This window comes from Piliocolobus tephrosceles, chromosome 8 (assembly GCF_002776525.5).
Source record: "Piliocolobus tephrosceles isolate RC106 chromosome 8, ASM277652v3, whole genome shotgun sequence".
In the NCBI taxonomy this organism is placed as follows: domain Eukaryota; kingdom Metazoa; phylum Chordata; class Mammalia; order Primates; family Cercopithecidae; genus Piliocolobus; species Piliocolobus tephrosceles.
Genome location: NC_045441.1, coordinates 109,865,143 through 109,885,018, shown reverse-complemented (window position 1 = coordinate 109,885,018; position 19,876 = coordinate 109,865,143). Strand labels below are relative to the sequence as shown.

At 42.8% G+C, this 19,876-nt stretch overlaps 1 protein-coding gene across 1 annotated transcript in view; it reads left to right on the top strand.

Moving 5' to 3' along the window:
- Window positions 1-19,876, top strand: part of WNT2 (Wnt family member 2) — a 46,074-nt gene that overhangs the window by 13,584 nt on the left and 12,614 nt on the right. The window contains exon 4 of the mRNA XM_023228217.2: window positions 11,850-12,114. Within this exon, the coding sequence (XP_023083985.1) occupies window positions 11,850-12,114 (265 nt within the window). The remainder of the gene's footprint in view (window positions 1-11,849; window positions 12,115-19,876) is intronic.

Below are 19,876 nucleotides of genomic sequence, written 5' to 3'. Positions count from 1 at the left end.
TGACTGAGGCATTATGGAGGATGAGGCCCTGGAATCAGAAAACTGGCTCTAATACTTGAGCAAAATCTTGCACAAGTTACCAAACCGGGGTTGCCATATAAAATAAAATACATACGCATATACACCAGGTGGTAAGCAAGCCTCAGGAGTAGGTACCATTATTATACCCAGTTTGCATATGAAGAGACTGAGGTTTAGCAGGGTGGCCAGAATCAGCAAATAAATTGAATGTATTTGCTCACTGAAATCATCTAAAATTCAAACTTGACTTGGCATCCTGTATTTTCTATGGAGAAGCACAGAGGGTGAGGGGGTCCAAAATTTCTAGTTCCACTCACCATCCAAACAAGCACCACCCAAGGTGAGTGCTGCAGAGCACTAGGGCCTGCCCCTGAGCATGAGCATGGCCTACTGGGCATTGGGACAGACCAGATACTTCTAAGTTCCACCTTCAGAAAGTGCCTCCAAAGTAAACAGAAATGGATATTGTACTACATGTAAGTAAAACCTTACAAGCAAGCAAATCCAAATTCTAATAAAGACTTTAAAAAAGATTTTTTTTTTTTTTTGAGACCTGTCACCCAGGCTGGAGTGTGCAGTGGTGCAATCATGACTCACTGCACAAGGCTCAAGTGATCCTCCCACCTCACCCTCCCAAGCAGCTCAGACCACAGGCATATGTCACTGTGCTCAACTAATTTCTCTTTTTCTTTTCTTTTTTTTTTTTTTATGTTTTGTAAAGACAGGGTCTTACTATGCTGCCCAGGGTGGTCTGAAACTCCTGGGCCCAAGTGATTCTCCTGCCGTGGCCTCCCAAAGTGCTAGGATTACAGGCATGAGCCACTGTGTTTGGCTGAGACTTTAAAAAATTGATCCCTTGATGCCATTTAAAATAAATAATAATAAATGAATAATGGGTGTGACCTAAGAGAACTGGGGCATGATGACAAAGAAATCCCACTCTTAGACAGTAGGGAATATCAATAGGAAAGAAAATGCCAAAGCCATACTGAACTGCAGAGCCACGTTGCTTTAACCTTCTATTCATCCTGACCCTCCCTTCAACAATCTTGAGCATCTTTATGGGGTATAAATTTCACCTAGTAGGTATTTGTTTACTTACTGGTCTCCTTAGTTCATAAAATGAAAAGCATTTTTAAAAGTTAGATCAGTTCTGCCAGCCTCACCTCTGTCTTGTTGGACCCCAAAATAATATGTGCTTGATATTAGAGATCTTTATTTATCATATGAATCAAAAACTAACCAGAAGTCAAGTCCCAAGACAGGGAATAACTCTTAACAAAATTGTTACAGCTCCATGTAAAGTTCTATTATTAGTGGAAAATGTTTTTTAGACTTGCCTCATTAGTCAATAAGAATTATTATATATATGGTTAGTCAATGGTAATGTTCTTGAATTCCACAAATGTAAATTCCACACCTTATATTTTCTAGCTAAGCCCACCCACAGTCACTGCTTTTAAAGAATGACAGTGCCCAAGAATCACAATGTCTTATTAAGTTAATAAATGTTTGCATAAGCAAATCAACTGCACAGTTTTTTAATAAATATATTTTTTCTTAGTTCCAGAGTGTGTATGTTTAAAAGGTATGAGTTGGCCCAATTTTCAGTAACTTCTATCTTAGAGATGTGGACCTGTCAAAAGGATTTAATTGTTAATAAATGTACTTGGCTTCAAGCCAGCATCTGAAAATTAAATGATATGTTTTTAATGAGAATTTCCCTCAGGAAAACTGATATAGATCCAGAAATATATTACTGACTTTGTAGAATATGCCCAACTAAAAAGTGAAGTACTAACACTTCTTCAAATGCTCACGTTTAACTAAATAATTTAGTGAAGACACAGTTTATGGAGACCTAAAATAAATTCTAACTAGGATTTCTAAGACAAGTTGTTAAGCTGGCAAATATTTCACACAGCATAAAATGGACTGCCTTCTTTCTGATAGGAAGAAAATCAGTATGACATGACATAGGGTTCATAAACTTTGCAAAATGCAGGTACCTACAAGAAAAAAATTCTCATGTTCTGCAAAGAAGTTTTACAAAGATACTGTAAGGGCTGCTTGGACTCAGTCTTCAGAACTGACTTAAGAACCAAAACTTCCTTAGGAGAAGTTTGTCTTTATAACTGGCAATATAATTCCTTTTAGACTATAATTAGATATGCAAACACTAAGTGTAAAAGCTTATAGAACTCACCGAATCCAAGGAACATGAGCCCCAGAGACTGGCAAACCCTAATATGAAAAACACCAGCAGAGTGATGTCGACTTTGGTGTCAGACAGACTTGGCTTATATCCTGCTTGCCTGGGTTATCTCACTTACTGCCTGTGAGATCTAGGGCAAGCTCCTCTACTCCTGGGTGTTTCAACATCCTTATCTATAAAATGGGATAATAATAGTATATATCTTATGTGGTAGTGTGGACTAAATAAAATAGTGAATATAAAGTGCTTGGCATGGTTTGATATATGGTAAGAACTTAATGAATGTGATGCCTCAGTATTATACTCCGACACAAAGTTAGAGCAGAGAAATGTAAAATAGAATTGTTCTAGCCTATGCAATGCATGTATTTTCTTCTTCCATAGCCTTTTTTTTTTTTTTTAACAGACTTCCGTATCTGGTATAGAATGCTAATATCTAGAAGTTTGTTTAAAAGAAAAAAAGAACTTTAAAAAATAGAAGTTTCTTAAATTTTAAAATTAGAAAATAGCCTCTGCAGGTCAAAGGCTTAAAATGCTCAAAATAAATAAAAAATGAAGGGCCACATGAAAAATCTGCTAAGATTTTAGCACTGAAGCAGTTATGAACCTATTGAAGAGTTTTTGTTGAGAATAGTTATATATTAAGCTAAAAATGGTTTCTATGAAGCTAAACACCAAAAGAGTCCTGCTGTCCTTAGAAGTCATCAAAAAACTACTTTTTTAGTGTAGCCATGTCACATGAACAAGTATTTATTGACAGGATGCCACGGAGTAAAACTTAGAGGGGATTAAGGCACCTAGGGAGGAATAGGAACTGATTAAAAAATTGTGCTGGTCAGTTGGTGATATTAAGAACCATGGGGGCTGGGAGAATTGAGAACAGGAGCATATGAGAATGCTGAAAATGGAATCTTGACAGCGACCTGCATTAAGAATCAAAGAAGAAGGAAGTAGAACAAGAGACTTTTCAGGAAAGATTCAAGAGACAAAATAGAAACCAGGATGTGACTGTGTCATGGGCTATGGCCTTGAGGTTCTGAAGGAAGCTTTCAGTATCCCACATTAGCAAGAGGCAGCAAGTCATTGTAATTGATTCTTATTCTAGTTCTTTCTCTTCCTATTGTAAAAACAGTGCTTGCACATAGTATCAAAAGCAACAGCTTGAGCAGTGCAGAAATGTCTATCATAAAATGGGACCATTTTCTCCCCTCACAGTCCTTGTCTCCTAGAACATTTCAAAATGCAAACTGACTCAGGGATGTGAACGGGACATGTAATGTTTCCCCTCTTCCTCCCAAACTTCATTAAAATTATAGTAATGGAAAAAATGGTTTAAATTGACAATAAGAAGAATAGTAAAAGAAACGAAAGAGCTTAATGAATTTCTGGAAAGTAGAAAGCAAATGAATAAATTGTAGCTCATAAAGAAGGATGGAAAAGCCACAGTCTAGAAGAATAAAAGCAAATGGGGCAACTGCCAACATGGGAGGGAAGAAGCCCTGAGAATGCCCCAGATATAAATAAGCCCTGGAGAGAAACATAGACCTGAAAGTTGGGAATAACTGAAAATTCCATCGATGGAATAGGGAACCCCAACCCCTCCCTTCTCCCCATGAGCAGGCATTTAACATCCCAGGCTTTCTGGAGTTAGAGTCCTCAGCATAAGAGCCAGTGTCCTGGGTGCAGTGGCACCTGCATGTAGTCCCAACTGTTTGGGAGGCTGAGGTAGAAGGATCACTTGAGCCCTGGAGTTCAAGGCTGTAGTGCCCTATTATGGTGCCTACGAATAGTCACTGCACTTCAGCCTGGGCAACACAGCAAGAGCTCATCTCAAAAAAATAGTCACTGTCCTGCCAACTCACCAGAAAGCAACATTTTTTGGTCCACAAGCCCCACCTCTACAACCAGAGTTCCTGAATGCCTTTTTACTGCTTCATTCTTAAATATGAAGAGACTGTCCAAGGATTATCATATATTAGATTCAATATAGCAGCATGAAAGAAAAAGACAAAAAAATTGCAGGAAAATTACTCCAGAAGAAAAAGCAGTTAATTCAAGGATGAGAGAACTTTTTTATAGCCTTATCAGTCTCCTCACAGAGATACATAATATTGACAACCCCAAATAAGAATGGAAGCCTTGAAAAGGTAATGATCAGAGAAGAAAGAATTTGGAAGAGAAAGCCAAATAAACCTCTCAGAAAGTACATCAAAAAGCCCAAAAGATAAATGTTTATTAAGGAGGTCCATAAATGCCCCCCGCTCTTTTCCACTTGAGTTCGAAACCAACTGAAAAATGGACAAATGGATGGGCTAAAAGTGTCAGTTTCGTGACTGAAGAAAATTGCCCTAGAGGAAGCGGGCTGGAAGCACAGTGCTCCGGAGCAGCCCAACCCTGAGCCAGGAAGACTCACCTGCCACAGGCTGGCCCTCAAAGCCCCTGCAGCAAGGGAGCCACACACTAGATAGTAAGAGCTGATCACAACTCATTTCCACAGGCTACCAGATCCCCAAAGAGAAAGAACCCAGGCACACAAGCCCTGCTCCTTCCTCTAAACTTACCAGTTGGACGAATCACTTCTCTTCCTCTGGGAAGAAATGAGTAAGGGGCTAGAAAGAGCCAGGAGTGTTACTCTGATGGAATTTCTTCCTCAAGAAATCAGGAAGAAAGTACTGAAAACAGATGAGAGAAAACATAAGTGACACAGAGGACCAATTCCAAAATTTGGCAACCAGCTAATTAGAATGCCATTTAAAAAAAAAGAAATGGCCAGGCACAGTGGTTCATGCCTGTAATCCCAGCACTTTGGGAGTCCACGGCAGGTAGATCACCAGAGGTCAGGAGTTCAAGACCAGCCTCGACAACATGGTGAAACCCCCGTCTCTACTAAAAATACAAAAATCAGCTGGGCATGGTGGCAGACGACTGTAATCTCAGCTACTTGGGAGGCTGAGGCAGGAGAATCGCTTGAATCCGGGAGGTGGAGTTGCGGTGAGCAGAGATCTCACCATTGCACTCCAGCCTGGCCAACAAGAATGAAACTCTGTCTCAAAAAGAAAACAAAAAACGTGGCGGAGAGGATTCAAAGGGTCTGCTGAGTGCTGAACAAGATTCATGAGAAATAATATTGTGATATTTCAGAACCCAAGAGTAAGGGAATGATTCTGGGAGCTTTCATAGGGGAAAAGTACAAAGTAAAATGAAAATAAGAACAAATCCATTTTCAAAGATTTCCCCACTTCCCATATCAGACTTCCCATCTGCAACGTTAGAAGCCAAAAGCCTGCAGAGATATACTTTCAAAGTTTTAAATCCAGAATTCTATACCCAGCCAAGCTATTAATCAAGTGTGAAGACTGACTGAAGACATGTCAGACATGTAAGAATTCAGAAAATGCATCCACCTTAAAGGAATTATTCAACACTGTACTGCAACAGAAAGGAGGAATACATCAACAGAGGAAACATGGCATCTAGGAGACAGCATGTCCAGGCTAGCAGGGCAGGAAGTTAGGTCTGAGCTGTGGAGCCAGTCCTGGTTGGCACTAAAGGACGGAGGACTGTGGCTGCCCCCAGGAAATGAGGAGAAGTGACGGCAGGTGGAACAATTGTGAGGGTGGAAAACGTGAGGTGATAGCCAATGCACTTGGTAGCGAACAGAACGAGAAAACACCCAACTTCACTTTAAGAACATCCTTCATTGATAGAAGGTTTGTGACATTGGATCAGAGACAATGAACTGCAATCCTGGCACAGTTCTTGGCTGTGCAGTTAATATTATGTAGCTGTTTATTGTTTTAAAATTTTAGAATCAAAATTTACTTAATTGTAGCTACAGAACAGAGGTCCTCGACTTTAGTCACTCATTCCTTTATCATCCAAATAAAATGTCTCCAGTCCCTCCATCAGTGACTGTGCATGGGAAACTGGCCCCCAACCCCAACCAAGCTCCTTGCCCAGTGCCTCCAAAAACCCCAGGAGGAGTATCCCGCCACTATAGCCTGCTGCTCTGGTGTGGCCCACTAATCCATGGATCCATTGGTACTTGGGTTGGACACTGGCCACCACCCATCTTTCATTCCCTCCAAAGCAGCACTAGCAGAGATTGTCACTGGTGGCACATTTTCCTGGAGATTGCGATGTCTTGGAGGCATAGGGTAGGAAACAATTTCTAACTGAATAATGATTTCCCCATTATTAGAAATGTAATGTCAGCTTCCGCCGCAGGAATCCTTCACCTCTGTAACCTTCCATAGGCCCCAGACTCCCGCCACGGTGCAGGGGTTTCTCATCTTCTCCTCTGCATCCCTGGGTCTGGATGATTCTGAATCCTGACTGCATATTAAAATCAGTCACCTGAGGAACCACAAGTACCTTCAAGGCCCAGGCCTCACGACCACCCTGGGCTCTGATTTATGCCGTCTCGGGAGAGGCTGGAAATGATCCCCAGGTGATTTTAATATGTAGCCAGGAGTGACACCCACTGGCCTGCCCTCTTCAGTTGCCAGGGAGAAAGTCTCAAATTCCTGTTATTTTACTGTGTGGAGTAGCTTCACCCTTTTTGTTTCCCCCCTCTTTCAAGACCATGAAATCCCTCAAACTGTAGCCAGATTGTAAAAGAACATCTTTCCCCCTTTTTCTGCCAGCTATACACACATATGCAGGCCTTTAAAAAGTGGATCATACCACATATATTGTTCTGCATTTTGCTCTTATCACTTGACTTTCTTGCCTGCCTGTAAGACTGACCTACTTCATTGTTCAGAGACCACATAATATTCCATTATTAAGCATATACCATAATTTGCTTAGCCATTTTCCTACTGATGTCATTTGGGTTTTTCCTCATATTTTGCTGTTACGAATTATGCAATAGCTGCATGAAGATCCATGTGGGCGTGTATCCTTCCAAGCTTGTGCAGATGTTTCCAGAGTGGAATCAAAAGGTCAAGGATACGTACATTTAACATTTTTGTAGGTATTGCAAAAACACTCTTCGTTTAAATGATGGATCGCTGTACTCCCCCACCAATGGTTTGTTAAAGCATCTCTTCCCCTGGACTCTTACTAACACCAAACATTATCAGTCTTTTTACTATTTTACTATTTGTTTGTTCTTAAAATTTTTTTTTAAATTGACATTTTTACTATTTTTGCTAGGCAAAAAAGTGTATTATTTCAGTTTGCATTTCTCCAACTACTAATGAAGTCAAACACCTTTTTGTCCTTTTGTTAGTACTTTGTATTTCTTCTGTGAATTGTCTAATAAATTTTTAATGATTAGTTTGGAAGATGCAATGTAATCCCCCATTATTTCTCTCTCTACCTCTTCTTCCTCCTCTGCCCCATTATAAAAGGTATGTAATATTTTATGTCAATTCTTGATTATTCGAAAGAACGGAGGGGGCCGGGCACAGTGGCTCACGCCTGTAATCCTAGCACTTTGGGAGTCCGAGGCAGATGGATCACCTGAGGACCAGCCTGACCAACATGGAGAAACCCCATGTCTACTAAAAATACAAAAAATAGCGAGGGATGGTGGCATGCACCTGTAATCCCAGCTACTCGGGAGGCTGAGGCAGGAGAATCACTTGAACCCAGGAGGCAGAGGTTGCAGTGAGCCGAGATCGCACCATTGCACTCCAGCCTGGGTGACAAGAGTGAGACTGTCCAAAAAAAAAAAAAGGATGGAGGGAAACAGAATGCATAATTCAAAATCACAATTCAAATCATAATTCAAAATCACAGTGTGATTTATAGTAGAATTTTAAGTGTGCTTTTAGAAATAGCACAGATCTGAGATTCACATCTTTGTTCTACCTCTAAATAGCTGGGTGACTAGGGATTTTCCTTTCCTTACAGAGCCCTGGTTTTCATAACCATAGAATGGGAATGATAACTTACTTTGCCTGATGATGATAATTAGATAATGTGTGTAAACCACCTGGTGTGGAGCCTGGCACACAGTGAAGCACTCACTCAATACGTGGTTGTTATTGTTACCATGTTATAACATTTGAATACTGGAGTTGTTCTAAACTAGGAATCCTCATTGTGAGTTTCTTGCCCCCATATCCTTACTCTTACCTCAGTTACTCTTGAAAACAGGCTGCCTTGGCTTACATCCCCTTCCCTCTGCCTCTCTGATTGAGTACGCTTTTGTCCACTTCAAGGTTAAGGGTCTGAATTTCAAGTCGGCAAACCCAGTACATAGAAGAGATGAAGGTAGCCCCTGACCGTGATTGAGCACTGAACACACTGTGCATTAACAGTGGATGCTGGAGACCTGAGCAAGCCCAATACTAGAGATGCTGTCTCAATTTCCTCCCAGGTTTATTGTCAGATAAAGCCTGTCATTAATCCACCACCAAGAAGTGACTATGGTACCTGCTGAAATACTTTCTGCTACAAGTAACAGATCCCAAAGGCACTAAAAAAAAAAGGAGGAAAGTTTACTCACTTGGATCACAAAAAGTCAGGTGGTAGGGCAGGTCCAAAGTGGGCTCATTGAACAGGTCAGTGGCATCCCCAGAACCCAGATCTTCACATCCATCAAGTGTGCCTGCAGCTCGCTGCCTGTCGGCATTGCCGCCCTCAGGTTGCAGAGAGGCTGCTACAGAAACCAGCATCTAGAGACAGAGACAAGGTATTTCTCCTTATGTGCCTCTTTTATTTTATTAGATGTTATTTTTGAGACAAGGTCTCACTCTGTCACCCAGGCTGGAGTACAGTGATGTAATCATAGCTCACTGCAGCCTTGGACACCATACTCAAGTGATCCTCCCACCTCAGCCTCCCGAGTATCTGAGACCATAGGCATGTGCCACCACCTCTGGCTAGTTTTTTTTTTTTTTTTTTTTTTTTTGGTAGAAATGGGGTCTCACTATGTTGCCCAGGCTGTTCTTGAACTCCTGGCATCAAGTGATCCTCCTGCCTCAGCCTCCCAAAGTGCTGGGATTACAGGCATGAGCCACGGTGCCCCCACCTCACGTGTCTCTTTTAAAGAGTGAAGAAACATGGCCGGGTGCAGTGGCACACACCTGTAATCCCAGCACTTTGGGAGGCCAAAGCAGGCAGATCACAAGGTCAAGAGATCGAGACCATCCTGGCCAACATGGTGAAACCCCGTCTCTACTAAAAACACAAAAATTAGGAGCTGGTCGTGGTGACCCGCGCCTGTAGTCCCAGCTACTCGGGAGGCTGAGGCAGGAGAATTGCTTCAACCAGGGAGGCGAAGGCTGTAGTGAGTTGAGATTGCACCACTGCACTCCAGCCTGGCGACAGAGCAAGACACAGTCTCAAAAACAAAATAAATAAATAAAAAATAAAGAGTGAAGAAACATTTTTTACAAGACTCCTAAGGGATTTCTCCTACCATAGGATTGGCCCAAACTGAATCAGCACATGCTCCACACTGGAAAAAAATTAAGTGGCAAGACCGTGAAATTACTATCAGCGATTTAGACTACTTTGGGGTCAGGAGTCCTTTGGAACACAAGGCTGCCCAACACCTGAATGAAAACTGTTAGCAAGGAAGGGAGAAGGTTGCACAGATGATCCTGTCTGTCACCACCACATGTTTTTTAAGGATTTATAATGTTATTTTTAAGATCCAATTTTAAATTAATATGCAAATTCTTCAATTAATTGTATAAAAATATCAGCTTTGAAGTTTATGATCTAGAAATTCAATATTAGAAAAGGAAGGCTGACCAGATGCATTGGCTCACACCTATAATCCCACCATTTTGGGAGGCTGAGATGGGAAGATTGCTTGAACTCAAGACTTATGGACCAGCCCCAGCAACATGGTGAGACCCCCATCTCTACAAAACATTTTTTAAAATGAGCTGGGCATGGTGGCATGCACCTGTAGTCCTAGCTATGCAGGAGGCTGAGGCAGGAGGATTGCTTGAGCCCAGGAGTTCAAGGCTGCAGTGAGCTACAGTCACACCACTGCACTCCAGCCTGGGCAGCAGGGTGAGATTCTGTCTCAAAAAAAAAAAAGAAAGAAGAGGAGGAGCAGTAATATTTCCTGTCATTGTTAAATCTAGGAGTATTACTTATGATTAAATAATCTAGATTTAAAAAGAATAAACTTGGAAGAATGAGCATTCATGTTTAATTCCCAAGTACTTGGTGTGGAGTGAGTTTTGTGTGGCACGTTCCAAGATCTTAGGAGGGACAGCTCCAGGACAGGTGACAGCCACATGGGGCAGAGTGGTGGAGCCAAGATGGCACTCCCAGGGTTGTGTCTGTGGCAGAGGCCTGCCATCCAGGCCATCCTGTGAGCCTCCTACCAAACCCTCATAATATAAAGATGGGGGTGGGGCACATGGGGGCAGTGTAATTCCGAAGAGGAAGTTCATTCTAAGACATCCTTTAAAGATGCCCGGCTCCCTGTAACTGGGAGAGTCAAGCTAAGCACATGCTTCCTGCTCACTTCTCCATCCTTGCCCTCCAGGGCTGGCTCGTGTTGAGGAGGATAGATTTCAAATGTGCACCATCCACAATGGAGGTGGGGGTAAGGTGGGAAAAACACCTAGTGCCAAGGCTCAGCCTGGGGAGAGTGGGAGTGAATTCCTATTACCGAGCTTGGGCAAGTCACCTGCCTTCCCCATCCCTGGTTCCTCATCTATAACATGGGAAGAGTAGTCATCAAAGTTGTTGTGAGGACCATGAGCACTAATAATCTCTTCACTTGGGTGAGCAAAGGAGAAAATGGGCCAGGGCAGGATAACTCTCACCAAATTGCTTTGGGGACAGTGCTGTTCTGCTGGCTTATGAAAACAAAGCAGAAGCTTCTCCGGAAGTTTCAGGCCCACCTGTCCCCTCTCCTCTCCACAGGCCTTGCACCCACAGAAAAGGGGTTTCCGTATTGGGAGCCAGCCGAGATGAGCTTGTCCCAGTTTCTTTGCTTCCTAAGAAAGATCAGAGCAAACCCACCCCTGTCATCTAAGCTGAATCTCCCCAAGTTACTGTCAGCCTCAGGGTCACTAACTGACTTTGCAGTACAGTCTGGCTCTGTCTTTTCCTGGCTGTGTAACTTTGGGTGAGTGCTTCCACCTCTCTCAGCCTTGCTTCTCGATCATCGGCAAAATAAATACAGTAGCACAGGATTACTGTAGTACCAATTACTATGATTGGTTTATGGAAGGATTTGGACTTAGCAGTTATTTTGTTAATCTAATTTGCATAATAGCATACATTTTTATATTATTTTATTTTAAACTGGACAGCATTAATTAGATAGTATATATGTTTACTATAATAAAGCTCTGTTTATTTAGAAAATAATTCAGTCCCTCACTCTTCAAACTGGCCACATGCCCTGTTAAATAGTGAGGTTTCTGTTATACTGATAGCCAGTGGGGTACACAGTTAGGCACTATCCCTCACCTCTCTACCCACCGTCCTGCCTGCTGCAGTCAGGGCAGGCGGCTAATGTGGCTAACAAGTGACAAGCAATGCTTCAACATCTCCCAGTCACTCGCCCCAGGGTCCAGCATCCTGAGAGTCACTTCTGGATTACTGGGAGGCAAGGAGAGTAGTTGTAGCATGTGTCACCTGCTTGAAACCACCTCACTGAACTTGCCCCTGTCTTTTTCGGCAGGCTGTAAAGCGGTTCTTGAAACAAGAGTGCAAATGCCATGGGGTGAGCGGCTCGTGTACTCTCAGGACATGCTGGCTGGCCATGGCCGACTTCAGGAAAACGGGCGATTATCTCTGGAGGAAGTACAATGGGGCCATCCAGGTGGTCATGAACCAGGATGGCACAGGTTTCACTGTGGCTAACGAGAGGTTTAAGAAGCCAACAAAAAATGACCTCGTGTATTTTGAGAATTCTCCAGACTACTGTATCAGGGACCGAGAGGCAGGTAAGCTCAAAAGACTTTCTTCATAGCATCTAATTCTTTCAACAATTGATAATCCACAATTTAAATGAGGTTCTGTATTTTCAGCCTGCTCTCTTTAGGTTCGAAGCTCACAATCCTTACCATTCTTATTGAAACTGCACAGGGCTGGGCGCAGTGGCTCACGCCCGTAATCCCAGCACTTTGGGAGGCCGAGGTGGGCAGACTGCTTGAGCTCAGGAGTTCGAGAAAAGCCTGGGCAACGTGGTGAAACCCTGAATCTACCAAAAATGCAAAAAATTAGCTGGGCATGGTGGTGCGCATCTGTGGTCCCAGCTACTCAGGAGGCTGAGGTGGGAGAATCACTTGAGTCCAGGAGACAGAAGTTGCAGTGAGCCGAGATCACACCACTGCACTCTAGCCTGGGTGACACAGTGAACTCCATCTCAAAAAAAGAAAAGAAAAGAAACTGCACAGAGAGCTCTCCTATGCAACTGGAGAAATGGGTTGACAGTGCACAGATTCTGGAGAAATTGAAACTGCACAATGTCTGGGGCAAAAAGTCAAGATACGCAGATTAGCAAAATTCCTGAGCTTGGACAGATTTCTAGTTAGTGGACTGTGTACACTAGGGAGAGCAGCCCAGCATCTTTCATGTGATCCTGAAGCTGAGAGCAGGATACATTAAATCCCACCTCTGTGACTATGGAAAATGGTCCCAGGGCTTTAAATTTAGACTCTTCTGAAATCTGCCCTACTTCCCCTTCCCTGCTCTTTTCAATATGCTTAGAAATTGCCAAAGATAAAAAGCAAGAATTTATCCCCACTCTCTTGGCTATAGGTGGGCAGTGTATAATAAAGGCTGTGTCAGAGGCCCTTCATTTATGAAAGCCACACCATTCCCTTCCAGACGGTACCTTCTCCATCCTTCAAAGAACAGCTCTGTCAGCCTCAACACCGCAGCTGTCCCACCTATCTGGTTTACACATGCTCATGCTCTACCTCTCACTCCTCCTGATCAATTCTGAGCTCCAGGTTTAGCTCATTCTTTGTAAAGATTCTAGTCCAAAATAAGAATGAGTACAAATCTAAGTTCATAGGAGGTGATGGGAGTCCACGGCCCAAGTCAATTTCTAAGACTTGGTAGAAAACAAAGGAATTCATTATCAGAAAAAAAATCCTCTAATTTAGAGTCTGAGTTTTTGTTTTTTTTAATTTCAAAATAATTGCAGAGGCACCAATAAAACAGTGTAGATGGCAGCCAGCTGTCAATTAGATTGACCAAGAGGCAAGGTTACCAGGGAATGTCACAAGGAGGCCAAAGCCTTTTTTTCCTTGAGTGGTTGAATTGCCTTCATGGTTTGAGGAGCTAGTTCTCTGCAGCATTTGAGCAGGTTGCTACACGCAGCCCAGGGATTAATGACAACTGAGCAGAGGACCAGATGCTATTCCCCACTGCATTCCTGACACTTTGGGACCTCTAACAAGTCATCCTACCTGTCAGGCCAAAGTTATAGTGAAATCACCATGAAACCTGTGCTTGGATACAGGATTGTCCCAGGGGTCTGACCCCCCTCTACCGGTCACTAGCTGTTTAACCTCAGCCTCCTCACACTGAGCATGGGGATGCTGCTGTCTTGATCATTGAAGTCCTATGCATTGACTCCTGTGCACTGGGTACTAGGCTGAGATCCTTGCACACATGGTCTTATTTTATCCTTACAGTAGGATCCTTACAGCAGCCCTATGACAACAATGCATTGAAACTTGTTACTAAGCAAAAAAAAAAAAAAAAAAAAAAAAAAAAGAAAAAAAGGGGGGGCCTGGAAGATGAAAATAACAACCAAGAACCACATTCACATCTTACTTTTTAAGTCAGATAAGCAACCCTAGATATCGTCTTCTCCACTGTACAGATAAGAAAAGTGAACGACCCGCTCATGATCTCACTGGTAGGAGAGGGTGGGTCTCTGATCCCTTGGCCTGTGCTTTGACCCTGTCATTACACACTTGCCCCTGCCTGCCTCCAAGGACACATATGTGAAAAGGCCTTGGGGAGCAAAAACCTTATTTCAAATATAAGAGGACCCTCTTCCCCAGCATGTCTTTTCTGGTTCTTTGAATTGAAGCAGTTTGCACAGGGAAGCCAGCTGGTGTACCTGAGGAATACGTACTGCCTTAGGTATAACAGGTATGACATTTATTGTCAACGAAATATAGACCATATTTTTTTTTTACCCCTCAGAGGTGATTCTGAATCTAATCCCTGCTGCCTCTTCAAGTTACTAAGTTATTCTTGTGTACTCTGCTTTTTCAACTCTTTTTATTAGAAAGAAATTCTGTTTCTTAATCCTGAAATAGCAGATATATCTATAGTACCCATCACATGCCAGGCCTGAAACTGCATTCTCTCTTTGATTCTCACACAAAGTCTGTAAGGTGAGTGTGTTATTATCTCATTTTATGGGAGGAAACTGAAGCTCTGAGAGGGTAAAGATTTTCCCCAACCACTTGTGGTTGGTAAGAGGCAGAGCAGGGACTTAAACTGAGCCTGGCTGTCTTTTTCCTTTCCTTTCCTTTCCTTTCCTTTCCTTTCCTTTCCTTTCCTCTCCTTTCCTTTCCTTTCCTTTCCTTCCCTTTCCCTTCCCTTCCCTTTCCTTCTTTTCTTTTCTTTCCTTTCCTTTCTTTCTTTCTTTATTTTTATTTTTTACTTATTTATTTTTTCGAGACAGAGTCTCACTCTGTTGGCCAGGCTGGAATGCAGTGGCAGGACCTTAGCTCACTGCAACCTCCACCTCCCGGGCTCAAGCAATTCTCCTGCCTCAGCCTCCCGAGTATCTGGGATTACAGGTGTGAGCCACCACGCCCGGCTAATTTTTGTATTTTTAGTAGAGATGGGGTTTCACCACATTGGCCAGGCTGGTCTCAAACTCCTGACCTCAGGTAATCCACCCGCCTCAGCCTCCCAAAGTGCTGGGATTACAGGTGTGAGCCACCGCACCCAGCCCTGGCTGTCTTTTCTTTCTTTCTTTTTTCTTTTTCTTCTCTTTACTATTTTTTGTTGTTGTTGTTGTTTTTTGACAGTCTTGCTCTGTCACCACAGCTGGAGTGCAGTGGCAGGATCTTGGCTCACTGCAATCTCTACCTCCCATGTTCAAGCAATTCTCCCGACTCAGCCTCCTGAGTAGCTGGGATTATGAGGATGCGCCACCACGCCTGCCTAATTTTGTATTTTTAGTAGAGATGGGTTTTGTCTGTGTTGGTCAGGCTGGCCTCAAACTCCTAACCTCAGGTGATCCAGCCTCCTTGGCCTCCCAAAGTGCTGGGATTATAGGCATGAGCCACTGCACCCAGCCAGCTAACTATTTCTTAGGAGCAATCAAAGACATCGACACTTTTGAAAATCCGAGGGGCTTGTAATTGAAAAGGGCTTCAAGGTAACCTAACCGAAATGTGGGTGAAGCTTGATTCTGATTACTTTTGACCTCCCCTCTTTGTGGGCACCTCACCCCATTAAAGTTCCCACATCCTCATGCTGCCTCTTCATCACACAGGACCTACTCCCAGCCACACACACACACACACACACACACACACACACACACTGGGACATAAGTGGCACAGTGAGAAAGGTATGGGTTGTTGTTTTTATTTTTTTTATTCTCACTTACAGGCCATGCCATCTTGGGCAAGTTAAGTAATTTTTCGAAATGTCACTTTCCTTCTCTATAAATGGAGGTAATTGCCTTGAAGAGTCAGAGAATATACACATAAGGTGTGTAGCGCAGGGCCTGACTTGCAGCAGGAACTCAACAAATGTTCCCACATCCTTCTCCAGCTAGGTCTGTCCCCATCCAGGAATAACCTGGGGTCTCGACTCTGCAGTTTTTCTCATCAAAGTTCACTAGCCTGTTAGCATTATTTCAGGACTTCTCTAGAGGCTGACTTGGTAACTGCTGTCAGTGAAAGCTTTGACGACTGAAATGATTTTATTTGCAGTCAAAGAGGGTTCCTGAGGATGCTGGCCTAAAAGTGAAAGAATGACTCTCTTATACTGGGCAAGCCATGGTGGGAGATGTTTTTTGGGAGATATTTATTTAGAGTTATCTAGTTTTCCTTAGCAAGAAATCAGGTACTCAAAAAAAAAAAGGTGTGTCTCCCTGAATTTCTTCTTGCCTAATAATTAGAGAAAATTAGGAATCAGAGGCAAACTAAATCACTGACTTTTCAAACTTTGAGGTGTTTAAGTTTGAAAAGCAGCACCAGTGAACTCAGCCACTTGGGAGGCTGAGGTGGGAGGATCACTTGAGCTCAGGAGTCGGAGCCTGCAATGAGCCACGATGGTGCCACTGCAGTCTGGGCAACAGAACAATAAAATAAAAAAAAAAATTAAAATGATGAAAAACAGAAAAACGTATACAATTTCAAGAACAGCTCCCTGAGATACTGGTTCAATAGGTTGCTGAAGAGCCACTTCCTTTGGAAAAAAGTAGACCACACCTGTAGACTGCATCGGTTGCACAAACCTAACTGATAAAACAAGCCAGTTCATGTCAGTCAACAAGCTGCCTTGCACAGGAAGCAGTTGCTGACTAGCAGGAGTAAAGCCAGTCAGTTCCAAATAATGATTCCCTAATGATGTTCAACCTTCTCACCACCATTGCTTCCCCAGTGCCAGCAAGTAGAAGGTGCCCACTAAGTTGAAAACTATTAAGTGTGCGTGATTTTAAAACAAAAGCAATGATGGAAAGCAAAAAAAGAAGCAAAACCAAACAAAATAACCACAACAAAGCAGAGTGAGAGGTATGAGATGCAATGTCAGGAAGGGTTAATGCCGATTTTAAAAGAGAAAATGAAAAACAAGAAATTCTGTATTAATTACTTGATTTAAATTTGACTGCAAACTTTGGACTTGTTTTGGAGCCTGGCTATCCCAGGATGCTAGCCCATTTTGAACATGCAAGAGTTCTGTTTACCAGAAAACAGGCCTTTCCTAATGCAACAGGATTTTAGCACGGTGGGGTTGGGGTCCTCGGTGGTGTGCTTACTCAATAATGTGTGCATGCTGGTGGCTCTTCAGTGCAGACTGAGAAGATGATACCCAACACCTTCATTTTGAGAAGAGAGAGGCTCCCAGATCCCACTGAGTTAAAGGCAGAAAGCCCCCTTCTTACAGGTCTCAGATTCTCTGTTACACCCACTGCCTTTACTAACCAGGGGTTAGAGGACATTCCAGGATGACTCTGTTCTTTCCAGGATGACTGACTTGCTAGAGCACATGCTACAGAAGTTTCTAGTGGAAAATGGCCAGGATAAAACCTCAACTTTATTTATTTTTTATTTTTTAGAGATAGGGGTCTCGCTATGTTACCCAGGCTGGTTTTGAACTCTTGGCCTCAAGTGATCCTCCCACCTCGGCCTCCCAAGGTGCTGGGATTATAGGCGTGAGCCACCGTGTCTGACCAAGCCTCATCTTTAAAAGGCCATTGGTTACATAACCAAGAGCAAGGCCCTCAGCAGCCATATGGGTGGAAGCGGGTTTTCTCAGATAAAACTTGCATCTTATACATCTCATACATGCGGCTAATTGCGTAGGACTCCAAATATATACAATAAAAAACATTTTAACTATCTGGACTTGTGCTTATATAATATCGAATATCCTAAATCATATTTGTAATAAAATAATCGTCTGATGGTCAACAGAATTCAAAAGAAATATTGCAAGGTTTGCATCAACCACTTTAGCATTTCCTTAGGCTCAGCCAAAAAGAACATTAACTAAGTACGGTTCAAATCATTTATAAATAATCTAGGAATCTTACTGGAAATCTGATCCAATACATTGGTTAATCAACACCAACTGAGAACCAATTTCATATTTTTTAAAGTCAGATAAGCTAAAATTTGTCTCAGACAGAAGAGAGATAAATTGAGAGAGAAAATAAGTGATATAGCTTCCTTCAGAAAGCCAGCACCTGCGGCTGTGTGCTTTGTGCCTGATGCAGCGAGAAGCGAAGTAAAATGGTTGTTGAAAAGACAGAAACAGCCAGGTGGGGTGGCTCATGCCTGTCATCACAGCACTTTGGGAGGCTGAGGCAGGTGGATCACTTGAGGTCAGGAGTTCGAGACTAGCCTGGCCAACACGGTGAAATCCTGTCTCTACTAAAAATACAAAAATTAGCCAGGCGTGGTGACTCATGCCTGTAATCCCAGCTACTCGGCAGACTGCACTCTAGCCTGGGCAACAAGAGCGAAACTCTGTCTCAAAAAAAAGAGAAAAGAAATAGAAAGCTTAAAAACCAATTAAGGAAGATATTATTATGGCAAGAACAAGAGAAAAAGACATTTTCCTCTAGTCTTCAGTTGAAGAAACTGAGTGTTCTAAGGTTCAACTATAATTACTCCCCCCATGCAACTCAGATCTGAAGAGTACATACAACCATGTGATGTTGTGCATGTGACATTTTGCAGGCCAAATGGGAGGCTAGATCTCGGAAGCTGGACTGACTGGGATGAGTATCCTGGTGGTTCTATAGTTATCTACTCTGGTCACTGCTCCAGGCATCTGTAAATCAAAGAAGCCCTTAAGGTAGAGATAGGTTCATCTCTAACCGAGGAATGCTGCTGCTCTCCTCTCTAGAGAATGCGTCTGCACCTAATCACAGGCCACTTTCACTAGTTATGATGTAAAAACCCTGACCCGGGCCAGAGGTCACCCTGCGGTCTCCTCTCTAACTGCAGGAAACAAGCCACCCTCCACCTCTTCTCCAGTCAAGTTCAAAAAACAAACAGAGCTCAGTGGTTGTTTAACTTGTTGCCTGCAAAAAACTCCAAAGCCCGGTTGACAACTCCAGGCTGTGAATGGTGTAAGCACTGAGGTATCATATTTTTCCCCCACATAAATCATATTTGACAAACAGAACTCAGAACCCTTGGGTACCCAGTCCCAATCATGGTTTTCAGAGACTGGTATTCTCTCATGCCCAGGGGTGCGGCCTGCTTTGCAGAAGCTGACGAATGCCGGGATTGTGTCCCACCAGCTGATTAAAAACAAGGGAACATGTTTTTAATGATTAAACATGATTAAAAATATGTCAGCCAATAGCAATGGGTGGATCTTACTTAGACACTAATATGTGAAGTTCTAACCGATACACCTTAAGTCCCTCATTTCTTCACTGCACAAATATTCATTGAGATCCTCCTATGTGCCAGACACTCATAATCACTGGAAATGCAGGGTTGAGGAAAACAGACTCAGTCCTTACCCTTATGGCGTCATTGACTTCATGGTCCTTGAAGCAATAGCCAGGCACTGGGACACAGTCTAGGTGCTGGAGAACCCTCACACGGGGGCAGTAAAGTGGTGGTGTTTAGGTTTCAGTCCTTGTTGCATTGCTCTGTTACAAGGTCTTATCTTACATATGTCATTTTGACAAGGTAAAGAATGAGTTATTCATCTCCTTGTGCTTTGAGAATTATAGAAATTCATGAATTGATATCTAAAAGGTGCTAAGATAGCTAGACCAGAAGAGAATTGTAGAAAAAAATGTTTCACTGAGGCTTGTAAGTCACCATTTTCATGGGTAGTTACTGATTATGCTGTAGAATTAGTATTAATTACTATCCATTGAGCCCTCTTTTCAAACTCTTTAGTGGTGTATAGTATAATTAGCCTTTCCCTCTTCCCCAAACCACTTTTAATTTCTTGACTCTATAACACCACACTCCCCTGCTTTTCCTCCTGTTCCAATAACTGGTCCTTTCTGATTTCAGTTGCCAG